The sequence below is a fragment of the Mobula hypostoma genome, chromosome 2, assembly GCF_963921235.1.
Source record: "Mobula hypostoma chromosome 2, sMobHyp1.1, whole genome shotgun sequence".
NCBI classification, from domain to species: domain Eukaryota; kingdom Metazoa; phylum Chordata; class Chondrichthyes; order Myliobatiformes; family Myliobatidae; genus Mobula; species Mobula hypostoma.
This window is the reverse complement of record NC_086098.1, coordinates 247,225,966-247,247,420: the sequence shown is the minus strand read 5'-3', so window position 1 is coordinate 247,247,420 and position 21,455 is coordinate 247,225,966. Positions and strand designations below refer to the sequence as shown.

The window sequence follows — 21,455 nt, the reverse complement described above, 5'->3', positions numbered from 1 at the left end:
CAAGTGGGAAGAGGTGGAGTGATGTTTGGAAACTAGACATTTTAAAGCGTCATTTAGTAATCAAATCATATATGGACGGTGCGCAAAAGCCTTTATTACCCTCCGAGTTTGCTGAGTGCGTTTTGTGAGAGTGCAGATGAACGAGAGGAAACGCGATCAAGCCCAGAGATCAAAGTTCTTATTGACAGCGTTTTGCTAGCTGTTAAAATGAATACCTCGCAAAATAAAATTCAATGCGCACGTTGTCACTGGGCCCAAGAAAAAAATAACTGTACAGCACAAAATGTTCGCGCACACTGGTCAGTCTAAATTAGAGGGAACATTGCATGCAACCCCCATCCCATAAATGCCCAGAGCTACAGAGACACCAACAGAAGCTCATCCTTGGAAGGGGATGAATCCAACAAGATGGACTACCCCTGGGGACAACGTGAAAGACTGGCCCAGCACAGGAGACTCTGGCGACCTGCTGTCGGCGGCCTATGCCTCAGTAGGGGCAGTGTGGTTAACTAACTTACTACCCTCTGAAAACACTGCCTGGCCTGCTGAGCATTGACATCGTTTTCTGCTTTCAATCGCTTGGAAGGTTGTCCCCTTCCACCCGCTCTCTCTCGCCACAGATTCCACCCTCCTCACCTCACCACTCTCCGCAATAGGTCCTTACAATGTTCCATCGAAACCCCAGCATGGGTTTGAGGAACAGCGCCTCGCCCTCCGCCCGGAATATTGGGCTTCATGGCTGAATTCTTTGAGCCTGCCACTGTTCGTGACAGAACCGGCCAGCTTCAATGAAATGCGATTAGAGTACTAACTATCTTCTTGTCCTCTCTCTTCCCCCATCGCTCACCCACTGTCCCCATCAACAGCTCAAGTTGTCCTGGGACACACCCCTTCTTTCCCTGTCCTCCATCCTGCCCCTCATCCTCTCCCCCCTCTGATTTCCTCTTTTCTCCTTCCATCTCCCCCAATTCTCTCTTCCTCCCTCTCCCTATCTCCCCCTCCCCTTCCCTTCCCATCCTCTTCCGCCTTTGATCTCTCCTTTTCTCCCTCCATCTCCCCAGTCCTCCCTCGCTCCCTCCCCATCCTCCCCTCCATCTGTCTTCCTTTGTCCCTCACCCCTCACTCCCTTCTCCTCCTTCCCTCTCCCCTCTGTCCCTCTCTCCTCACTCCCTTCCACTCCATCCCTTTCCTACCCTCCTCCCCTCCCCCCGCTCCCTCCCTGAATCTCCTCAAAGCCATTCGGCCCACTTCCTCCGTGCCAGTAAATCAGCTGCGAGAGCCAGAGGGGTCAGTAAACGTTTTATTACGAAACAGCATAAATATCGCAACAAACAGCAGGCAGGTGTACGTGGTGGAATTCAGCCCCTCGCCACTGCTAGCCCCGGCTCAGGGCGTGGGCCGCGGGGAGTAGGGCGGACAGTTCCAAGTGGCAGCGCCCCATCACGCAGTCCCTCCTGACCCCCGAGCCCCGGTTCAGGACCTTGATCTTCAAGAGCCGTTGGCTCAGCTCGTCCTGCCGCAGTCCCTCGAAGAAGAAGTCCTCGTTGAAGACGGGCTCCCGGCTCCTTCTGATCACGGCACTCCGCTGCCTCTGGCACTTGCCGGGCAGGAGGCAGAGGGACACGCAGCAGCCCACGTCCCGGGTCGGAAAGGGAGGAGGGTAGAGGCCGCGGGCCGCCAGCAGCCTGAGGTGCAGCCTGCTGCCCTCGGGACTGTACTCGGCCTCCAGGCTCAGTGTCCCACCCTGGTCCAGGGTTAGTGTCCTTTCCTGAGCTGGGAAGCCGAGCGGAGGCCCTAAGCGGCGGGGTGCCCAGCCCGGCTCATGGGCTCGCGGGGGAGATGGAGAGCCGAGAGGTGAGGAGTCAGCCGAGGAGGCCGTGTCACTGTCCAAGGCTCGAGGCCTCTGCGTTGCGTTTGGGTAAGCCCACGGGCCAGGATAAGGCCCCTGTAGTCCCAAGGACGACCAAGGGTAGGAATTAGGCCCCTGAGGGCAAAGACTAGGCCCTTGTGGTCCCAACGAGGTCCAAGTGCTGGGTCTAGGCCCCTGCGGGCAAAGATTGGGCCTCTGTGGTTCCAAAGAGGCCCAAGGGCTGGAATTAGTCTCCTGCGTCTCTAGTAAACCCCAGGGCCAGGCCTCGGAGTTGTGGAAGAGGGACTCCTTCCTGCGTGTGTGGGGGCTCTCGGGCAGATAGATGATTTCAGATGGGTTGGCATGCAACGGGACCAGGCCAGCCCCCAGAGTTGGGCCTTCCTCCTCGTCCTCCCCCTCGCCCTCTTCCTCCTCCCCTTGTCCCAGACTGGGTCCCACGCTCTCCACCCGGATGATATGGCGGCGGGCGGCCTGAAGGGGGCTGAGGCGGTTGCCGATCCTCCTGGCTGGAACCGCGGCTCTCCGGGGCGGGATGTAGAACTCGGGAATGCTGTCTGGGGTCAGCACGTTGGGGTGAGAGGGGGTGGCCCGGAGCCGGGGTCCCCCTTGCCCGCTCAGGCCCAGGCCCTGTAGGAAGAACCACATGCAGCCTGTCCTCTCCCAGATTCACGAGCCTCTTCGCTGGGGGACCCTGCAAGACACCAGCCAGGAGACCACCTTAGATCCCGCTCCACTACCGTCTCCTCTCCCGCCAAGCCACCTCCTCCCCTTCCCTCCACAACTGGCCCGTCCCTCCCTCAATCTCCTTCCCCCGTTGACCACCCGTCCCTCTCCTCCACCCTATCCTGCTCTCCTTTCTTCTATTTCTCCCTCTCTCGCCTTCCTTTCCGCTCCATCCACTCTTCCCCATTCTCCCTCCCACCTCTCGATCCCTTCCCCTCTTTTCTTGACCCTCTCACCCTAACCCTTCCTTCCTCATCCTGCCTTCTGTCTCCTTTCCTCACCCTCTCCTCCTCCCCGTTCTACGCCCTCCCTCCCCACTCCCTGTCTCCGTTTCCCCCACTCCCCTCCCTCCGCCCGTTTCCCGGTTAGACTCACCACTCGGCGTGAAGACGAGACGCCCTAGCGCCGGTGACTGCCTGCTGATCTCCTCTCCGGGCCGAACGGGTGAGGACGAGGCTCTGCTGCAGACGCTGTCCCGACACACCGGTCGCTCTCCGCGTACTGGCCGCTGGAGCTTTATACTCGGGGCGGGGTGAGAGGGAACTGGGCGGGACAGTCCGGCCCCTACACACAGTCACGCACTCCCTGTCCCGGCCGGGCAGGCGTCTGACCGGGGGGAAAGGGCGTGAAGGGAGCAGGACCGGGACCGAGAGACAGAAAGGGAAAGGAAAGCCGGGGGCCCGGAGGTGAAGAATGATTTGGAGAAATAGAGAGGGAAGGACAGAGCGAAAAAGAAACAGGTGTGTGTGTGAGAGAGAGAGAGAGAGAGAGAAAGAGATGAAAGAGGTGGGGAGAAAACGCGCAGAGAGGTGCCCGGAAAGAGAGACACACACACACACTCACACAGACACAAACATACACATAGTCTCTCTCACACACAGAGACACATTTTTTGCTCTCAGGCACACACACACACACACACACACACACTACTCTCTGTCTCTGTCTGTCACACACACACACACACACAGGCACAGAAATCTTGGGTATTGGGTCAGCTTGGCCGGACCCGCAGCATTTGTAATTTGTAATCTGTGTGATGTTAAGGTCGCTGCGGCGTTCAGCTGGTTTTGTTTCGTGTCACTGGCGCCGTTAGGACTGCGTGTTGGAGAAAGTTCCCCCAAGATTCTCGCATTAAAACTTGATCCTTTCGGGCAGTTAAACCCCGCTCCTTTAACTCTTTTGGGATTGTTCCTTTGTGTTTTTCTACTACTTGCGTTTTGTTTTCTCGGGAGTTCGTGGGGCGGGGGGGGGGGTGTCATTTGAGTCCCTTAATAAATCACTCAAAATGCTGGGGGAGCTTAGCAGGCCGGGGGGGGGGCACTATGGAGGGGAATAGTCAGTCGACGTTACGGGTTAAGACCCTTCATCAGGACTGAATCCAGAATCTCTTGAGTTTGTGCTTGGAAATCACCTTCCCATTTCTAATCTAAGCACCTCCGACGGCACCCTATCCGGATGAATCAGGGCTTGGCGTGGTCTCTGCTCTCGGGGGAGCGCAGGAAACTAGAGCTGTGGACACAGCTCAACACGTCGCGGGAGCCAGTCTCCCCTCCACGAACTCCACCTACATTCAGTAAAGCAGCAAGCAGAACCACCAGCCTCTCCCACCCTGAACGTTCCCTCATCTCCCCTCTCCCGTCGGGGAGGGGGTACAAAATCCCGATACCGGGCTCAACAACATCTACCCCGCTGCGATCAGACTCGGGAACACACCCCCCATGATGAACTCCTCATCTCCCCATCTGCTTCCTCGAACACGCGGGTTGTCCGCCTTGGCGGCGCAGTCTTTCACTGGCTGTTGGATTTACTGAGTATGCTCGCAAATAAGTGAATCTCAGGCTTGTGTATGGTGACGGACATGCACTTCGATAATAAATTCACTTTGAACTTCGTCTGCATTGCATTTTCACTGTTACTGTAACACTCTGTTCTGCATTCTGTTTTCCTTTTGAACAAGCTCGCGTGTCTGAACGGAAGGCAGAAAGAAGTTTCCCTTAATATGGTGGAATTCTGTAAGAGTGACCATAATATGGTGGAATTCTTCATTAAGATGGAGAGTGACATAGTTAATTCAGAAACAAAGGTTCTGAACTCAAAGAGGGGTAACTTTGAAGGTATGAGACGTGAATTAGCTAAGATAGACTGGCAAATGACACTTAAAGGATTGACGGTGGATATGCAATGGCTAGCATTTAAAGGTTGCATGGATGAACTACAACAATTGTTCATCCCAGTTTGGCAAAAGAATAAATCAAGGAAGATAGTGCACCCGTGGCTGACAAGAGAAATTAGGGATAATATCAATTCCAAAGAAGTAGCATACAAATTAGCCAGAGAAAGTGGCTCACCTGAGGACTGGGAGAAATTCAGAGTTCAGCAGAGGAGGACAAAGGGCTTAATTAGGAAGGGGAAAAAAGATTATGAGAGAAAACTGGCAGAGAACATAAAAACGGACTGTAAAAGCTTTTATAGATATGTAAAAAGGAAAAGACTGATAAAGACAAATGTAGGTCCCCTGCAGACAGAAGCAGGTGAATTGATTATGGGGAGCAAGGACATGGCAGACCAATTGAATAATTACTTTGGTTCTGTCTTCACTAAGGAGGACATAAATAATCTTCCAGAAATAGTAAGGGACAGAGGGTCCAGTGAGATGGAGGAACTGAGTGAAATACATGTTAGTAGGGAAGTGGTGTTAGGTAAATTGAAGGGATTGAAGGCAGATAAATCCCCAGGGCCAGATGGTCTGCATCCTAGAGTGCTTAAGGAAGTAGCCCAAGAAATAGTGGATGCATTAGTGATAATTTTTCAAAACTCGTCAGATTCTGGACTAGTTCCTGAGGATTGGAGGGTGGCTAATGTAACTCCACTTTTTAAAAAAGGAGGGAGAGAGAAACCGGGGAATTATAGGCCGGTTAGCCTAACGTCGGTGGTGGGGAAACTGCTGGAGTCAGTTATCAAGGATGTGATAACAGCACATTTGGAAAGCGGTGAAATGATCGGGCAAAGTCAGCATGGATTTGTGAAAGGAAAATCATGTCTGACGAATCTCATAGAATTTTTTGAGGATGTAACTAGTAGAGTGGATAGGGGAGAACCAGTGGATGTGGTATATTTGGATTTTCAAAAGGCTTTTGACAAGGTCCCACACAGGAGATTAGTGTGCAAACTTAAAGCACACGGTATTGGGGGTAAGGTATTGGTGTGGGTGGAGAATTGGTTAGCAGACAGGAAGCAAAGAGTGGGAATAAACGGGACCTTTTCAGAATGGCAGGCGGTGACTAGTGGGGTACCGCAAGGCTCAGTGCTGGGACCCCAGTTGTTTACAATATATATTAATGACTTGGATGAGGGAATTAAATGCAGCATCTCCAAGTTTGCGGATGACACGAAGCTGGGTGGCAGTGTTAGCAGTGAGGAGGATGCTAAGAGGATGCAGGGTGACTTGGATAGGTTGGGTGAGTGGGCAAACTCATGGCAGATGCAATTTAATGTGGGTAAATGTGAAGTTATCCACTTTGGTGGCAAAACTAGGAAAACAGATTATTATCTGAATGGTGGCCGATTAGGAAAAGGGGAGGTGCAACGAGACCTGGGTGTCATTATACACCAGTCATTGAAAGTGGGCTTGCAGGTACAGCAGGCGGTGAAAAAGGCGAATGGTATGCTGGCATTTATAGCGAGAGGATTCGAGTACAGGAGCAGGGAGGTACTACTGCAGTTGTACAAGGCCTTGGTGAGACCACACCTGGAGTATTGTGTGCAGTTTTGGTCCCCTAATTTGAGGAAAGACATCTTTGCCATAGAGGGAGTACAAAGAAGGTTCACCAGATTGATTCCTGGTATGGCAGGTCTTTCATATGAAGAAAGACTGGATGAACTGGGCTTGTACTCGTTGGAATTTAGAAGATTGAGGGGGGATCTGATTGAAACGTATAAGATCCTAAAGGGATTGGACAGGCTAGATGCGGGAAGATTGTTCCCGATGTTGGGGAGGTCCAGAACGAGGGGTCACAGTTTGAGGATAGAGGGGAAGCCTTTTAGGACCGAGATTAGGAAAAACTTCTTCACACAGAGGGTGGTGAATCTGTGGAATTCTCTGCCACAGCAAACTGTTGAGGCCAGTTCATTGGCTATGTTTAAGAGGGAGTTAGATATGGCCCTTGTGGCTACAGGGGTCAGGGGGTATGGAGGGAAGACTGGGTTCTGAATTGGATGATCAGCCATGATCATAATAAATGGCGGTGCAGGCTCGAAGGGCCGAATGGCCTACTCCTGCACCTATTTTCTATGTTTCTATGTTTCTTTATAGTCATACTTTATTAATCCTGGGGGAAATTGGTTTTCGTTACAGTTGCACCATAAATAATAAATAGTAATAAAACCATAAATAGTTAAATAGTAATATGTAGATTATGTCAGGAAATAAGTCCAGGACCAGCCTATTGGCTCAGGGTGTCTGACCCTCCAAGGGAGGAGTTGTAAAGTTTGATGGCCACAGGCAGGAATGACTTCCTATGACGCTCTGTGTTGCATCTCGGTGGAATGAGTCTCTGGCTGAATGTACTCCTGTGCCCACCCAGTACATTATGTAGTGGATGGGAGACATTGTCCAAGATGGCATGCAACTTGGACAGCATCCTCTTTTCAGACACCACCGTCAGAGAGTCCAGTTCCATCGCGGGGAAGCTCCGTAAATCTTGTAAATCGAAGTCAAGAACGGCACCGGTTCTTGTACGCGGCGATTTTAAGAAATTGTGATTCCTTAGGAGTTTGCGAAGATTCGGCATGACATCTAAAACTTTGACAGACTTCTATAGATGTGTGGTGGAGAGTATATTGACTGGCTGCATCACAGCCTGGTATGGAAACACCAATGCCCTTGAACGGAAAATCCTACAAAACATAGTGGATTCAGCCCAGTCTATTATGGTTAAAACCCTCCCACCATGGAACACATCCACACGGAACGCTGTCACAGGAAAGCAGCATCCATCATCAGGGACCCCCACCACCGGGTTCAGGAACAGCTATTAACCCTCAATCATCAGACTCTTGAACCAGTGGGGATTTAAAATAAAAAGGCCCGGCGTCTATGAGGAATAGACTCTCCTTGGGCTTCCAGCCAGGTACGGGTATCGATTTTGGATCTCCCCCTCCACCTCCCACTTTCAAATCTCTTACTAGCTCTTCCTTCAGTTAGTCCTGACGAAGGGTCTCAGTCCGAAACGTCGACTGTACCTCTTCCTAGAGATGCTGCCTGGCCTGCTGTGTTCACCAGCAACTTTGATGTATGTTTTGGGTATCGATAACAAGCTCTGCAGAGTTTATCATCGAAACGTCCGTTCAAATCGATACCAGTCCCCGCCAGGAAACCCAAGAAGAGTCTATCAGTGGGGATAACTTCTCTTCTTCTATAACCGAACTTTCCCACCATCTCTGGACTCAACGGCTTGTCGTCTCCTGTTCTCGATTTCAATTGGATTAATTGAGTATAGAACGTAGAACATAGAATAGTACAGCACAGTACAGGCCCTTCGGCCCACAATGTTGTGCCGACCCTCAAACCCTGCCTCCCATATAAGCCCCCACCTTAAATTCCTCCATATACCCGACATATGCCCGACAGAAAGTGAAGCTTAATGACAAACATGTACTTTGATAATAAAGTTACTTTGAACTTTAAACCTTTGCCGCTTTTAGCTTCATGAATTAAATCCTGATGAAGGGTTTCGGTCCCGAACACATAGATGATAGAAAAATGGAAGACTACGGAGGAGGGAGATGTTAGACCGACCTTGGAGTAGGTTAAAAGTTCGGCCAAATGGCCTGTACTGTGCTATATACTTGTCACTGTACAGGCCACAATAATAAATGAATTTTAGGCAACAGATAAAATGGTGGAAGAACTCAGCAGATCAGGCTGCTCGGCACCCAAACATCTCCCAGAGCACGGAGACAGATTGAATACAAGACTCCGTCCTCCACCGGAACTTCCCAACCAGCCCACCACCTGCTGCCGTCCATGCAAACACTCAACTCAGGAGCTGAGTCAGTGAAGAGGGAGGGGTCCGGCGATACCCACCCACCACCAATAATGACACAATCCACCTTGTAAAGGGTGGCCAAGTTTCAGGGTATCCTCTGCACCCCACGACCCCTCACCTCTCACCTGCTCATTTCTTCACTTCCAACCATTCACCCCTCATCTCCAACCCTTCATTCCTCACCTCCAATCCTTCACCCCTCATCCACCTCACTCAACCCTCTCCCTAGTGAAACCCCTCATTATTTCATATCTCCCCTCCCTTCCTTGGGAAGACCATCCTTGGCCTCTCTAAACCATCCATGTCACTGCCATTCCCATGGCCCACACACCTCAATCTGGCCCTTTCCAGCATCTCCTCCTCCCCGCACACAGTGTGACAAGCTCCGTTTGTCCCAAGTACATAAAAACACAGTGAGATGCATTGTTTGCATCAACAACCATCTGAATCTGAGGATGTGCTGGGGTAGCCCGAAAGTGTCACCGTACTTCTGACACAATAGCTTGCCCACAGTAACACACACAACATGCTGGAGGAACTCAGCACAGGCCAGGCAGCATCTGTGGAAAAGAGAGCAGTCGACGTTTTGGGCCGAGACCCTTCAGCGGGAGTGAAAAGGAAGGGGGAAGAAGTCTGAATTAAAAGGGGGTGGGTGTTGGTGGTGGCAGGGAAAGAGGCTAGGTGGAAAGTGATAGGGTGAAGCCAGTTGGGTGGGAATGGTAAAGGGCTGGCGAGGATGGAATCTGATAGGAGAGGGAAATAGGAGGAGGGGACCCAGGGGGAGGTAATAGAGAGGTGAGAAAAAAAAATGAAAGGTCAAAATGGGGAATAGAGGAAGGGGCAGGGGGAAGTTTGTTCACTGGAAAGAGAAATTGATGTTCATTCCATCAGGTTGATGGATACTCAGATGGGACATAAGGTTTGACCTTGGAGTAGGTCACTCCTTCACCCTGAGTGGACTCTTCTTGTCCCAAAAGGATGCCATAGATCAACAAGGATGGGAATTAGAATTAGAATGTTTGGCCACCAGGAGGTCACACTCGTGGCGGACGGAGCGGAGGTGCTTGATGAAGCAGTCCCCAAATCCGCAAAGTCTCAACAGTGTAGAGGAGGCCGCTTTGGGAGCACCGGACACCCCTGACCACCACAGCAGACTCACAGGTGAAGTGTTGCCTCACCTGGAAGGACTGTTTGGTGCCCTCAGTGGAGGTGAGGGAGGAGGTGTGGCACTTCGTCTGCTGGCTTGCTTGTACAAATTACTAACCCTAACTGGTACATCTTTGGAACATGGGAGGAAACCAGAGCACCCAGAGGAAACACACAGCGTCACGAGGGGAATGTACAGACAGCGGTGGAGATAGAACCCAGGTGGCTGGTGCTGTAAACTGTTGTGCTAACCACTACCGTTGCTTCTAAGTTGTGCAGATGCATGGCCACGCAGTAACTGAAATGCCCCCACGCACATAGCCTTCATAGCCAGGGAGTTGGAATTCTCTTTTACATAATGTTAATATAATTTTGAAAGTTATGTTAATTTAGTTGTGAAATTCTCTATGTGTTAACAAATATAATCCATAAATTTTCTAAATAAATATACCACAACCTATAGTTTGAAACATTTTAGAGCTTCAACGTATTTACATTGTCAGCGTTTAAAGTTACAACACTTACAAATAGTGACAAGTTGTAAGTTTCTGTTAAGTTTCCCTTTTTTCTTACTGTGTCAGGGATGCCTAGTGTAGTAAATATTTGTTGGGTGTTCTTCACGGCGGATGTTGGAGTCCTGGGAGACCCAGAGTCTCCCAGCAAACTACATCTGTGTGAAGTGCATCCAACTGCAGCTCTTTGAAGACTGTTAGGGATCTGGAGCAGCGGTTGGATGACCTTCGGGTTGTACGGGAGAGAGTGAGGAGATCATCGATCAGAGTTACACAGAAGTCGTCACCCCAAGGTTTCAGGAGGCGAGTAGTTGGGTGACTTAAATGCAAATGTGAAAAGGCAGTTAGCACAGAGCATCCCTGTGGCATTCCCCTCAAAAATAAGTATGCAGTTTTTGATACTGTTGTGGAAGATGACCTCCCAGGGGAATGCCACGGAGACCAGGTTACTGGCTCTGAGCATGGGTCTGGTGCAAAAGGGAAAGAGGGAGAGGAGGGGAGCAGTAGTTATGGGGACTCAATGGTCAGAGGAACAGACAGGAGATTCTGTGGACATGAATGGGACACCCAGATGGTATGTTGCCTCCCAGATGCCAGGGACATCTCAGATCACATCTACACCATTTTGGAGGGGGAGGAAGAGCAGCCTGATGTTTTGGTATATATCGGTAGCAATGACTTAGGAAGGAAAAGAAGAGGTCCTGAAAAGAGAATTTAGAGAGCTAGGTAGAAAGTCGAGAAGCAGGACCTCCCGGGTAGTAATTTCTGGATTGCTGCCTGTGTCATGCGCCAGTGAGGGTAGAAACAGGATGATCTGGCAGATTAAATGTGTGGCTGAGAAGCTGGTGCAGGAGGCAGGGCTTCAGGTTCTTGGATCATTCAGATCTCTGTTGAAGGAGGTTTGACCTGTTCAAAAGGGACGAGTCGCTCCTGAACTTGAGGGGGGGGGGGGCAACACTCTCGTGGCATGTTTGTTAGAGCTGTTGGGGGAAGGATTAAACTAATTTGGCAGGGGAGTGGGAACCAGAGTGAATGGACGCAGGATAGGATGATGGTTTAAAAAAAAACATAGCATGCAGTCAGACTGTCAAGAAGGGCAGACAGATGATGGGACAAAATTACAGCCAGCAGAGTGAGTATCAGTGCATTAGGGATGCAGAGTCAAAAAAGGTAGCAAATACAGCACTCAAAGTGTTTTATCTCAATGCACGGAGTATAAGAAATAAGGCAGATAATCTTATTGCAATATTACAGATTGTTGGGTATGATGTTGTGGCCATCATTGAATCGTGGCTGAGGGATGGTTGTAGCTAGGGCTGAATGTCCAAGTTCATACATTGTATTGGAGGGATAGAATGTGTATCGGAGGCAGAGGGGGTGGTGTGGCTCTACTGGTAAAGAATGACATCAAATCAGTGACATGGGATCGGAAGATGTTGAATCCTTGTGGGTTGTGTTCAGAAACTGCAAGGGTAAAAGGACCCTGATGGCAGTTATATACAGGCCTCCCAACAGTGGCTGGGAGGTGGACCACAGGTTACAACAGGAAATAGAAAAGGCGAGTCAAAAGGACAATGTTATGGTAGTCATGGGAGATTTCAACATACAGATAGATTGGGAAAATCAGGTTGGTAATGGATTCCAAGAGAGTTTGTTGAACGCTACGAGATGACTTTTTAAAGAGCAGTTTGTCATTGAGCGTAATAGGGGATCAGCTGTACCGGATTGGGTATTGTGTAATGAACCGGAGGTGAATAGGGGTAGGAGATAGTGATCACAATTGATAGGGAGAAAGTAAAGTTGGATGTAGCAGTATTTCAGCTGAGTAAAGGAAATTACAGTGGTATGAGAGAGGAGTTGGCCAAAGTAAATTGGAAGGAGATGCTGACAGGGATGACAGCAGAGCTGTAATGGCTCGAGTTTCTGGGGGAAAAAAATGAAGGTGGTACAGGATAGATGCATTCCAAAAACAAATAAATACTCAGATGACAAAATAATACAACTGTGTCTGACAAGGAACATCAAAGCTAATGTAAAAGCAAAAGAGGGTATACAAAGTAAAAAATAGCTGAAAGACAGCATTGGGAAACTTTGAAAAACCTACAGAAAGCAACTAAAGGAATCATCAGGAGGGAAAAGATGAAATATGAAAGCAAGCAATATCAAAGTGGATGGACTAGTCACAAACAAAAGGAAATCTGCAGATGCTGGAAATCGAACCAACAACGCACAAAATGCTGGAGGAACCCAGCAGGCCAAGCAGTAGCTATGGAAAAGATCGGTCGACGTTTTGGGCCGGAACCCGTCGTCAGAACCCTTCACAGTCCTGACGAAGGGTTTCGGCCCGAAACGTCGACCGATCTTTTCCACAGATGCTGCCTGATCTGCTGAGTTTCTCCAGTGTGGTGTGAGTGTTGCTTTGACCCCAGCATCTGCAGAGTATTTTGTGTTTAGGCTGCTTACTAAGTTAGAGCCCCTTACAGGAAAGTTACTAACATGGTTAGAGTATTGACTGATTGGTAGGAGGCAGCGAGTGGAAATAAAAGGATCCTTTTCTGGTTGGCTGCCAGTGACTAGTGGTGTTCTGCAGGGCTCGGTGTTGGGACCACTTCTTTTTATGCTGTATTTTAATGATTTCGTGTCACCAGGTGCGGATATGGTCCAAGTGCGGATGATAGAAACTGAGTGAGTTCACAGACTTTAATGCGAACAATGTTAGACGGGAAAAAAAACAATAAACTCTAGGCCAAACTGGGCCATTAACTAAAACTCTCAAATGGAAAATGAAGCCTACACTGCAGCTGAAAAAAACAACTACGAATAAAATGAATACCACTGGTCTTCAGGGTCAGTTGAATCGACAGTCCAATTCCTCAGGCAAGGCGGAATGTGGCTATGAAGTCTTGACAAAAACTACGACGGAATGAATGGAGTTAAGTACTCTCACAATGAAATAATAATTAGCTGACACGTGCATATTCACGAGCACAATTGCCGAATCTGATGTGCTGCCAAATTCGTGGTTGTAACAGGACCCCCCTCTAGGCACAGCCCCCTGAGGTGCCACAGACCTGTGTCCGCTGGAAGTCCCGAATGAGGGACTTGTCAAGATGTCCTTCAGTGATGCTGGCAGACAAGTGCCATGGTGTGTACACCGCCAATATCGGAGGCAAAGACTTCCATGTAGAGACAGAAACAAGAGCTTATACAGAGGTAGCTCGACCAAGTGACACCGTGAGACAAATCGTTCTCAAAATGATGACCCTCCGATTGGAGATAATCAGGCATCTGCTTCAAGAATGTAACTAACAGAATCTGAATGTATCAAAATAAACTTAAAGCACCAGGAAAGTGCATTACAAAGAGTGAGTCACTCAAGAAAAAAAACACAAGAAACTAACATTAATAACTTTTGAGCAAAAATTAACCAATTCAGATGCTCTAAAAGCCTCAGAAACCAAAAGCTCTCTGATGCCCTGCACAGGCCTGAAGTAGTCACTACAAGACCCCCCTCCCTATAGCTGGCAGTTGATGGCCCTGGAAGACCCGAAAACTCGAGATCCAGGGAAGACTTGAGAGACCTGGGGAACTTGAGAGGCAGGGAGACTCAGGGATCCGGAGAGACTGAGACCCGGGAACCCCAACAGACTGAGATCAAGAAACCTCAGGCGAGGTCAAGAGGGAGGCTTGGGAGTCCTCGAGACGGGGAGGACGTTGAAAAACCCTAATCACATTGAATAAGGTTTGGAAATGATCGGAAAACGAAAACCCTGGGGCCGTACAGAAAAATCCTTGGGGAAACGAAAACTGAAACCTATAAGAATGAACCTTTTCAAATCTTGCTCAGTGTTTCCTTTCACAATTTTATCAAGAGGCAATTAGGATATTGAAGAAGGGTTCCGGCCCGAAACGTCGACTCATCGTTTCCACGGATGCTGCCTGACCTGCTGAGTTCCTCCAGCGTGTTGTGAGTGTTGCTTTGACCCCAGCATCTGCAGAGTATTTTGTGTTTAGGATATTGAAGGATATTGATATTGAAGGCCCACCAGCTCCTTTACTTCCTGAGAAAACTAAAGTAATTTGGCCTGTCCCCTAAAACCCTCACTAATTTTGATAGATGCACCGTAGAAAGCATTCTCCTAGGGTGCATCACAATCTGGTATGGAAGTTGTCCCGTCCAAGACCAAAAGAAGCTACAGAGGACAGTGAACATGGTGCAGCACATCACACAAACCAATCTTCCGTCCGTGGACTCACTTTACACCGCACGCTGTCGGAGCAGTGCTGCCAGGATAATTAAGGACACGACCCACCCAGCCAACACACTTTTCGTCCCTCTTCCCTCCAGGAGAAGGCTCAGGAGCTTGAAGACTTGTACGGCCAGATTTGGGAACAGCTTCTTTCCAACTGTGATAAGACTGCTGAACGGATCCTGACCCGGATCTGGGCCGTACCCTCCCAATATCCAGACCTGCCTCTCGGTTTTTTTTGCACTACCTTACTTCCCATTTTTCTATTTTCTATGATTTATAATTTAAATTTTTAATATTTACAAATTTTTACTGTTTTTACTACTTTTAATATTTAATATTTGTAATCCAGGGAGTGGGAAGCACAGAATCAAATATTGCTGTGATGATTGTATGTTCTAGTACCAAATGTTTGGCGACAATAAAGTATAAAGTATAAACTCTCAATTTCACAGATCAAGAGAGCATAGACAGGTTTCTTTCATCGCTAAGCTAGGTGGTTCTCTGTAGATCTGTTTAATTTGCTACATGAAAGTTCAATTTTCCCACTCTGTACCACGACTTTCATCAAGGGGTTAAAATACTCCGATAGGGTTACTTTAGTTGTGTTTTTCGCACACTCCAGCCAGGGATCAGCTTTTGGAGTGGGGCTGTCCAGAATTTGGGCTTGACTTGAATGTTGAATCAATTGAAAAGCTCGCTTGAAGCGCTCATTTGTTATGCAGATCTGAGTCACGGGACCACAAAGCTGGGAACCTGGGTACTTGTGATTTGAAAAGCTTAGGATGGATACCAGAGAAACTCAATGTAGACTAAAGCTCACTCTGCAGACTCAGGACTCCCGGGATATAGAGTCAGGACATAGAAACATTGAAAACCTACAGACCCTTCGGCCCACAAAGCTGTGCCGAACATGTCCTTACCTTAGAAATTACCAAGGGTTTTCCATAGCCCTCTATTTTTCTGAGCTACAGGAGTCTCTTAAAAGACCCTATCGTATCCGCCTCCACCACTGTCGCCAGCAGCCCATTCCACACACTCACCACTCTCTGTGTAAAAAACTAACCCCTGACATCTCCTCAGTACCTACTTCCAAGCACCTTAAAACTATGCCCTCTCGTGCTAGCCATTTCAGCCCTGGGAAAAAGCCTCTGACTATCCACATGATCAATGCCTCTCATCATCTTATACACCTCTATCAGGTCACCTCTCATCCTCCGTCGCTCCAAGGAGAAAAGGCCGAGTTCACTCAACCTGCTTTCATAAGGCCTGCTCCCCAATCCAGGCAACATTCTTGTAAGTCTCCTCTGCACCCTTTCTATGGTTTCCACATCCTTCCCAAAGTGATGCCACCAGAACTGAGCACAGTACTCCAAGTGGGGTCTGACCAGGGTCCTATATAGCTGCAACATTACCTTTCAGCTCCTAAATTCATTTCCACGATTGATGAAGGCCAATGCACCGTATGCCTTCTTAACCGCAGAGTCAACCTGTGCAGCTGCTTTGAGCATCCTATGGACTCGGACCCCAAGATCCCCCTGATCCTCCACACTGCCAAGAGTCTTACCATTTATACTATATTCTTTCGTCATATTTGACCTACCAAAATGAACCACTTCACACTTCTGGGTTGAAATGCATCTGCTACTTCTCAGCCCAGTTTTGCACCCTATCAATGTCCTGCTGTAACCTCTGACAGCCGTCCACACTACCTACAACACCGTCGTCATCATGGCTATCCCTCAAGGTCAAGGATGATGGTCTTCATTCTGTTGATCTACTTATGGGCTCTCAAGTGGCTTATGCGTCCAATCTTGGCTTTGAAAGTTCTTGCGCATTCAGGACAGGTAGTTCCAGATGGCAGATCAGGCTTTGGTTGTTGCTGCCTCTTTTTCCATTTTCTTCTCTTTTCTTCTAATTCTGCACATCTGTTGGCTTCGAAAGTTGCTGTTCCTTCTCGGATGATGGCTTGCCAGAGTTTCCTGTCCTTGGCATTGGTTTCCCAATTGTTGATGTCGATGTTACATTTCTTCATGTTGGCTTTTAAGATGTCTTTGAATCTCTTCTGTTGTCCACCTCTTTTACGGTTGCCTTCTTTAAGCTGGGAGTAGAAGATTTGTTTCGGCAGACCTTCATCCGAACAACATGACCGCTCCATCTTAGTTGGTTCTTGATGACGTAGGCTTCAATGCTTGTTGTTTTTGCTTCATTTAGCACACTGACATTGGTTCTTCTATCTTCCCAGCTGCTATTTAAGATGTTTCAAAGACAGCATTGATGGAACTTTTCAACTGCCTTCAGATGTCGTCGGTATGTTGTCCAGGTTTCTGATGTATACAGGAGTGCTGGTATCACCACTGCTTTGTATACTAACATTTTGGTGTCTGTTCGGATGTCACGATCATGAAAGACCCTTGTTCGGAGACGTCCAAAAGCTGTTCCAGCGCATTTAAGACGATGTTGGATCTCGTCATTAAGGTCAACATTGGCGGAGAGGTGACTTCCAAGATATGGAATGTGGTCCACGTTTTCCAGGGTTGTTTCGCCAAGTTGAATTGATGGTTCTATCAGATTTGTCTCAATTGGTGACGGTTGGTAGATGATCTGAATCTTCTTGGAATTGATGGTAAGTCCAAGTTTCGTGTATGCACGGTTGAAGGCAGTCAGAATCTGTTGTAGGTGGTTTTCTGAAAGAGCTGCGACACTGTTGTCATCTGCGTATTGGAACTCGATGAGGGAACTCATGGATGTCTTCGTTTTGGACTTGAGACGGGCAAGATTGAAAAGTCTGCCACTTGTTCTGTAGACAATTTCGATTCCTGGGGTAGGTCGTCCTTGATAATGTGGATGATTGTCGCAATGAAGATGGTGAACAAAGTTGGGGCAATCACGCATCCCTGTTTTACTCCTGATCTAACTTGAAAAGGCTCACAGTTACTGTTGCTGACCATGGCTGTGGCAAGCATGCCATCATGGAGGAGTCTCAGGATTCGAAAGTACTTTTCAGGGCACTTCCAACCTTTGTGTCACCAGCAAATTTACTAACACATCCCTCCACTTCCTTATCCAGGTCGTTTATAAAAATCATGAAGAGTAGGGGTTCCAGAAAAGATCCCCGAGGCACACCACTGGTCACTGACCTCCATGCAGAATATGACACGTCTACAACCACTGTTGGAAGCCATTTCTAGATCCACAAAGTAATTTCTCCTTGGATCCCATACCTCCTTACTTTCTCAGTAAGCCTTGTCAAATGCCTTGCTGAAATCCATATACACATCCACTGCTCTACCATCAATGAGTTTAGTCACATCCTCAGAAAAATTCAATCAGGCTCGTAAGGCACGACCTGCCCTTGACAAAGCCATGCTGACTATTCCTAATCAGATTATATCTCTCCAAATGCTCATAAACCCTGCCTCTCAGGATCTTCTCCATCAACTTACCAACCACTGAAGTAAGACTCACAGTTCTATAATTTCCTAGGCTGTCTCTACTCTCTTTCTTGAATAATGGAACAATATTCGCAACCCTCCAATCCTCTGGAACCTCTCCCGTCCCCATTGATGATGCAAAGATCATTGCCAGAGGCTCAGCAATCTCCTCCCTCACTTCTCACAGTAACCAGGGGTACATCTCGTCCGGTCCCGGTGACTTATCCAACTTGATGCTTTCCAAAAGCTCCAGCACATCGTCTTTCTTAATATCTATATACTCAAGCTTTTCAGTCTGCTGCAAGTCATCACTACAATCGCCAAGGTCCTTTTCCGTAGTGAATACTGAAGCAAAGTATTCATTAAGTACCTCTGCTATCTGCTCCGGTTCTATACACACCTTTCCACTGTCACATTTGATTGGTCCTATTCTCTCACATCTTATCCTCTTGCTCTTCACATACTTGTAGAATGCCTTGGGGGTTTTCCTTAATCCTGCCCGCCAAGGCCTTCTCATGGCCCCTTCTGGCTCTCCTAATTTCTTTCTTGAGCTCCTTCCTGCTAGCCTTAAAATCTCCTAGCTCTCTGTCATTACTTAGCTCTTTTCTTCTTGACTAGATTTATAACAGCCTTTGTACACCGCGTTTCCTGTACCCTACCATCCTTTCCCTGTCTCATTGGAATGTACCCATGCAGAACGCCACGCAAATATTGTGTACTGAGAACAGAATACAAGGCACCTTCTCCTCAAGCCACCAATGTCAAAACGTCACTGTTCAAACTTTGCTTGGTGCATTACTTGGCAAGATCCTTCCGTCACGCTGGAGACAGAAACAAGAGCTCATACTTAGGAATTCCAACAGAACATTGTTACCTCGACAAATCACTGACCAATTTATCTTACAGCCAAGATTAGCTGCTCCCTCTCCGCTGGATCCATCTTTTCATGGGCGAGACTTGCTGTCACCCCCCCGGTTCAGACATGGTCCAGGTGCGGAGTGAGAAACACTGAAGCAGGTCGATAGATCACAGACTTTAATGTGAACAGTGTTAGAGGGGAAAAAAAACAATAAACGCTAGGCCAAACAGGGCCGTTAACTAAAACTCTCAAATGATGAAACGAAGCCTACACTGCAGCTGAAAAGAACAGCGAAGAATAAAACGAATACCGCTAGTCTTCAGAGTCCGTTGAATCGATAGACCAATTTCTCAGGCAAGGTGGAATGCAGCCAATGAAGCATAGCTATGTCCAAGTTTCGACAAAAACTACGACGGAATGAATGGAGTTAAATACTATCACAATGAAATAATAATTAGCTGACACATGCATACTCATGGCCGTAATTGCTGAATCCATGGTTGTGACATTTAGGTGACTTTGTTGCCAAGTTTGCAGGTGATATGAAGATTGATGGAGGGGCAGGTAGTGTTGAGGAAACAGGAAGACTGCAGAAGGACTTAGACAGATAAGGAAAATGGGCAAGAAAGTGGCAAATGAAATACAATGTTGGAAAATGCATGGTCATGCACTTTGGTAGTAGAAATAAACAGGGAGAAAATCCAAAAATCTGAGATGCAAAGGGATTTGGGAGTCCTTGTGCAGAACACTCTAAAGGTTAACTCGCAGGTTGAGTCGGTAGTGAGGACGGCAAATGCAATGTTGACATTCATTTCAAGAGGTTTAGAATACAAGAGCAGGGATGTGATGCTGAGGCTTTATAAGGCACTGGTGAGGCCTCACCTTGAGTATTGTGAACAGTTTTGGGCTTCTCATCTTAGAAACGATAAGCTGGCATTGGAGAGGGTTCAGGGGAGGTTCACAAGGATGATTCCAGGAATGAAAGGGTTATCATACAAGGAACATTTGATAGCTCTGGGTCTGTTCTTGTTGGAATTTAGAAGAAAAAGAGAGATCTCATTGAAACCTTTCGAATGTTGAAAGGCCTAGACAGAGTAGATGTGGAAAGGGTTTTTCCCATGGTGGGGGAGTCTAGGATAAGCGGGAACAGCCTCAGGATGGAGGAGTGTCCATTTACAACAGAGATGCGGAGAAATTTCTTTAGCCAGAGGGTGATGAATTTATTGAATTGACTTTATTTCCTACATCCTTCACATACATGAGTAAAAATCTTTATGTTATGTCTCCATCTAAATGTGCAATCATAGTAATTTATAATAAATGGAACAGTCAATATAAGTACACTCATATCAACATGAGTTCATCAGTCTGATGACCTGGTGGAAGAAGCTGTCCTGGAGCCTGTTGGTCCTGGCTTTTATGCTGCGGTACCGTTTCCCGGATGATAGCAGCTGGAACAGTTTGTGGTTGGGGTGACTTGGGTCCCCAATGATCCTTCAGCCCCTTTTTACACACCTGTCCTTGTAAATGTCCTGAATCGTGGGAAGTTCACAACTACAGATGCGCTGGACTGTCTGCACCACTCTCTGCAGAGTCCTGTGATTGAGGGAAGTACAGTTCCCATACCAGGCAGTGATGCAGCCAGTCAGGATGCTCTCAATTGTGCCCCTGTAGAAAGTTCTTAGGATTTGTGGGCCCATACCAAACTTCTTCAACTGTCTGAAGTGAAAGAGGTGCTGTTGTGCCTTTTTCACCACACAGCTGGTGTGTACAGACCACGTGAGGTCCTCGATGATGTGGATGCTAAGGAACTAAGCTGTTCACCCTCTCAACCCCAGATCCATTAATGTCAATAGGGGTTAGCTCATCTTCATTCCTCCTGTAATCCACAACCAGCTCCTTTGTTTTTGTGAGATTGAGGGAGAGGCTGTTTTCTTGTCACCACTGTGTCAGAGAGATGACTTCTTCCCTGTAGGCCACCTCATTATTGTTTCAATGTAGTGTCATCAGCAAATTTAATCAGCAGATTGAAGCTGTGGGTGGCGATACAGAGAGTAAAGGAGGGGACTCAGTACGCAGCCCTGAGGGGCTCCTGAGTTGAGAGTTAGAGGTTTGGAGGTGAGGGAGCCCACTCTTAAAATAGGATGAAGGCCGAGGTCTCTGAGATTCTCGTCAAGCCTGGAGGGAACTATGGTGTTGAATGCTGAACTGTAGTCCAAGAACAGCATTCTCACATAAGCAACCTTCTTCTCCAGGTGTGTAGAGCTGTGGCTATTGCATCATCTGTTGATCGGCTGTGTCGGTAAATGAATTGTAGGGGGTCCAGTTTGGGTGATATCATGCTGCAGATGTAATCCTTGACCAGCCTCTCAAAGCACTCGCTTATTATTGAGGTGAGTGCGACAGGACGCCGGTCGTGTGGAGGTGTGGAGGCCATGTCGTTGGGTGTATTTAAGACGGAAAGTGATAGGTTTTGATTGGCCACGGCATCAAAGGTTACGGGGAGAAAGCCGGGAAATGGGTTGAGAAGAGGGGGGAGAAAAAGGATCAGCCATGATTGAACGGCGGAGCACACTCGATGGGCCAAATGGCCTCATTCTGCTCCTATCCT

At 48.0% G+C, this 21,455-nt stretch overlaps 2 protein-coding genes across 2 annotated transcripts in view; one reads left to right on the top strand and one right to left on the bottom strand.

The window, feature by feature from the left end:
* Window positions 1–1,264: 1,264 nt before the first annotated feature.
* LOC134337556 (C2 calcium-dependent domain-containing protein 4C-like) lies at window positions 1,265–3,107 on the bottom strand. The gene is made up of 2 exons (XM_063032681.1): window positions 2,969–3,107; window positions 1,265–2,561 (listed from the first exon to the last, which is right to left on the bottom strand). Exon 2 carries the CDS (start codon window positions 2,513–2,515, stop codon window positions 1,376–1,378), a length of 1,140 nt encoding a protein of 379 aa, XP_062888751.1. The 5' UTR covers window positions 2,516–2,561; window positions 2,969–3,107; the 3' UTR covers window positions 1,265–1,375.
* Window positions 3,108–3,210: 103 nt separating this feature from the next.
* The window catches only part of LOC134337549 (cortexin domain-containing 1 protein-like), a 31,385-nt gene continuing 13,140 nt past the window's right edge, over window positions 3,211–21,455 (top strand). Inside the window, exon 1 of the mRNA XM_063032667.1 lies at window positions 3,211–3,333. The gene's annotated coding sequence lies outside the window, so the exon portion shown is untranslated. The remainder of the gene's footprint in view (window positions 3,334–21,455) is intronic.

Bases quoted from the DNA above. Each gene is read 5' to 3' on its own strand.
- LOC134337556 (XM_063032681.1), bottom strand. From the start codon at position 2,515: ATGTGGTTCTTCCTACAGGGCCTGGGCCTGAGCGGGCAAGGGGGACCC.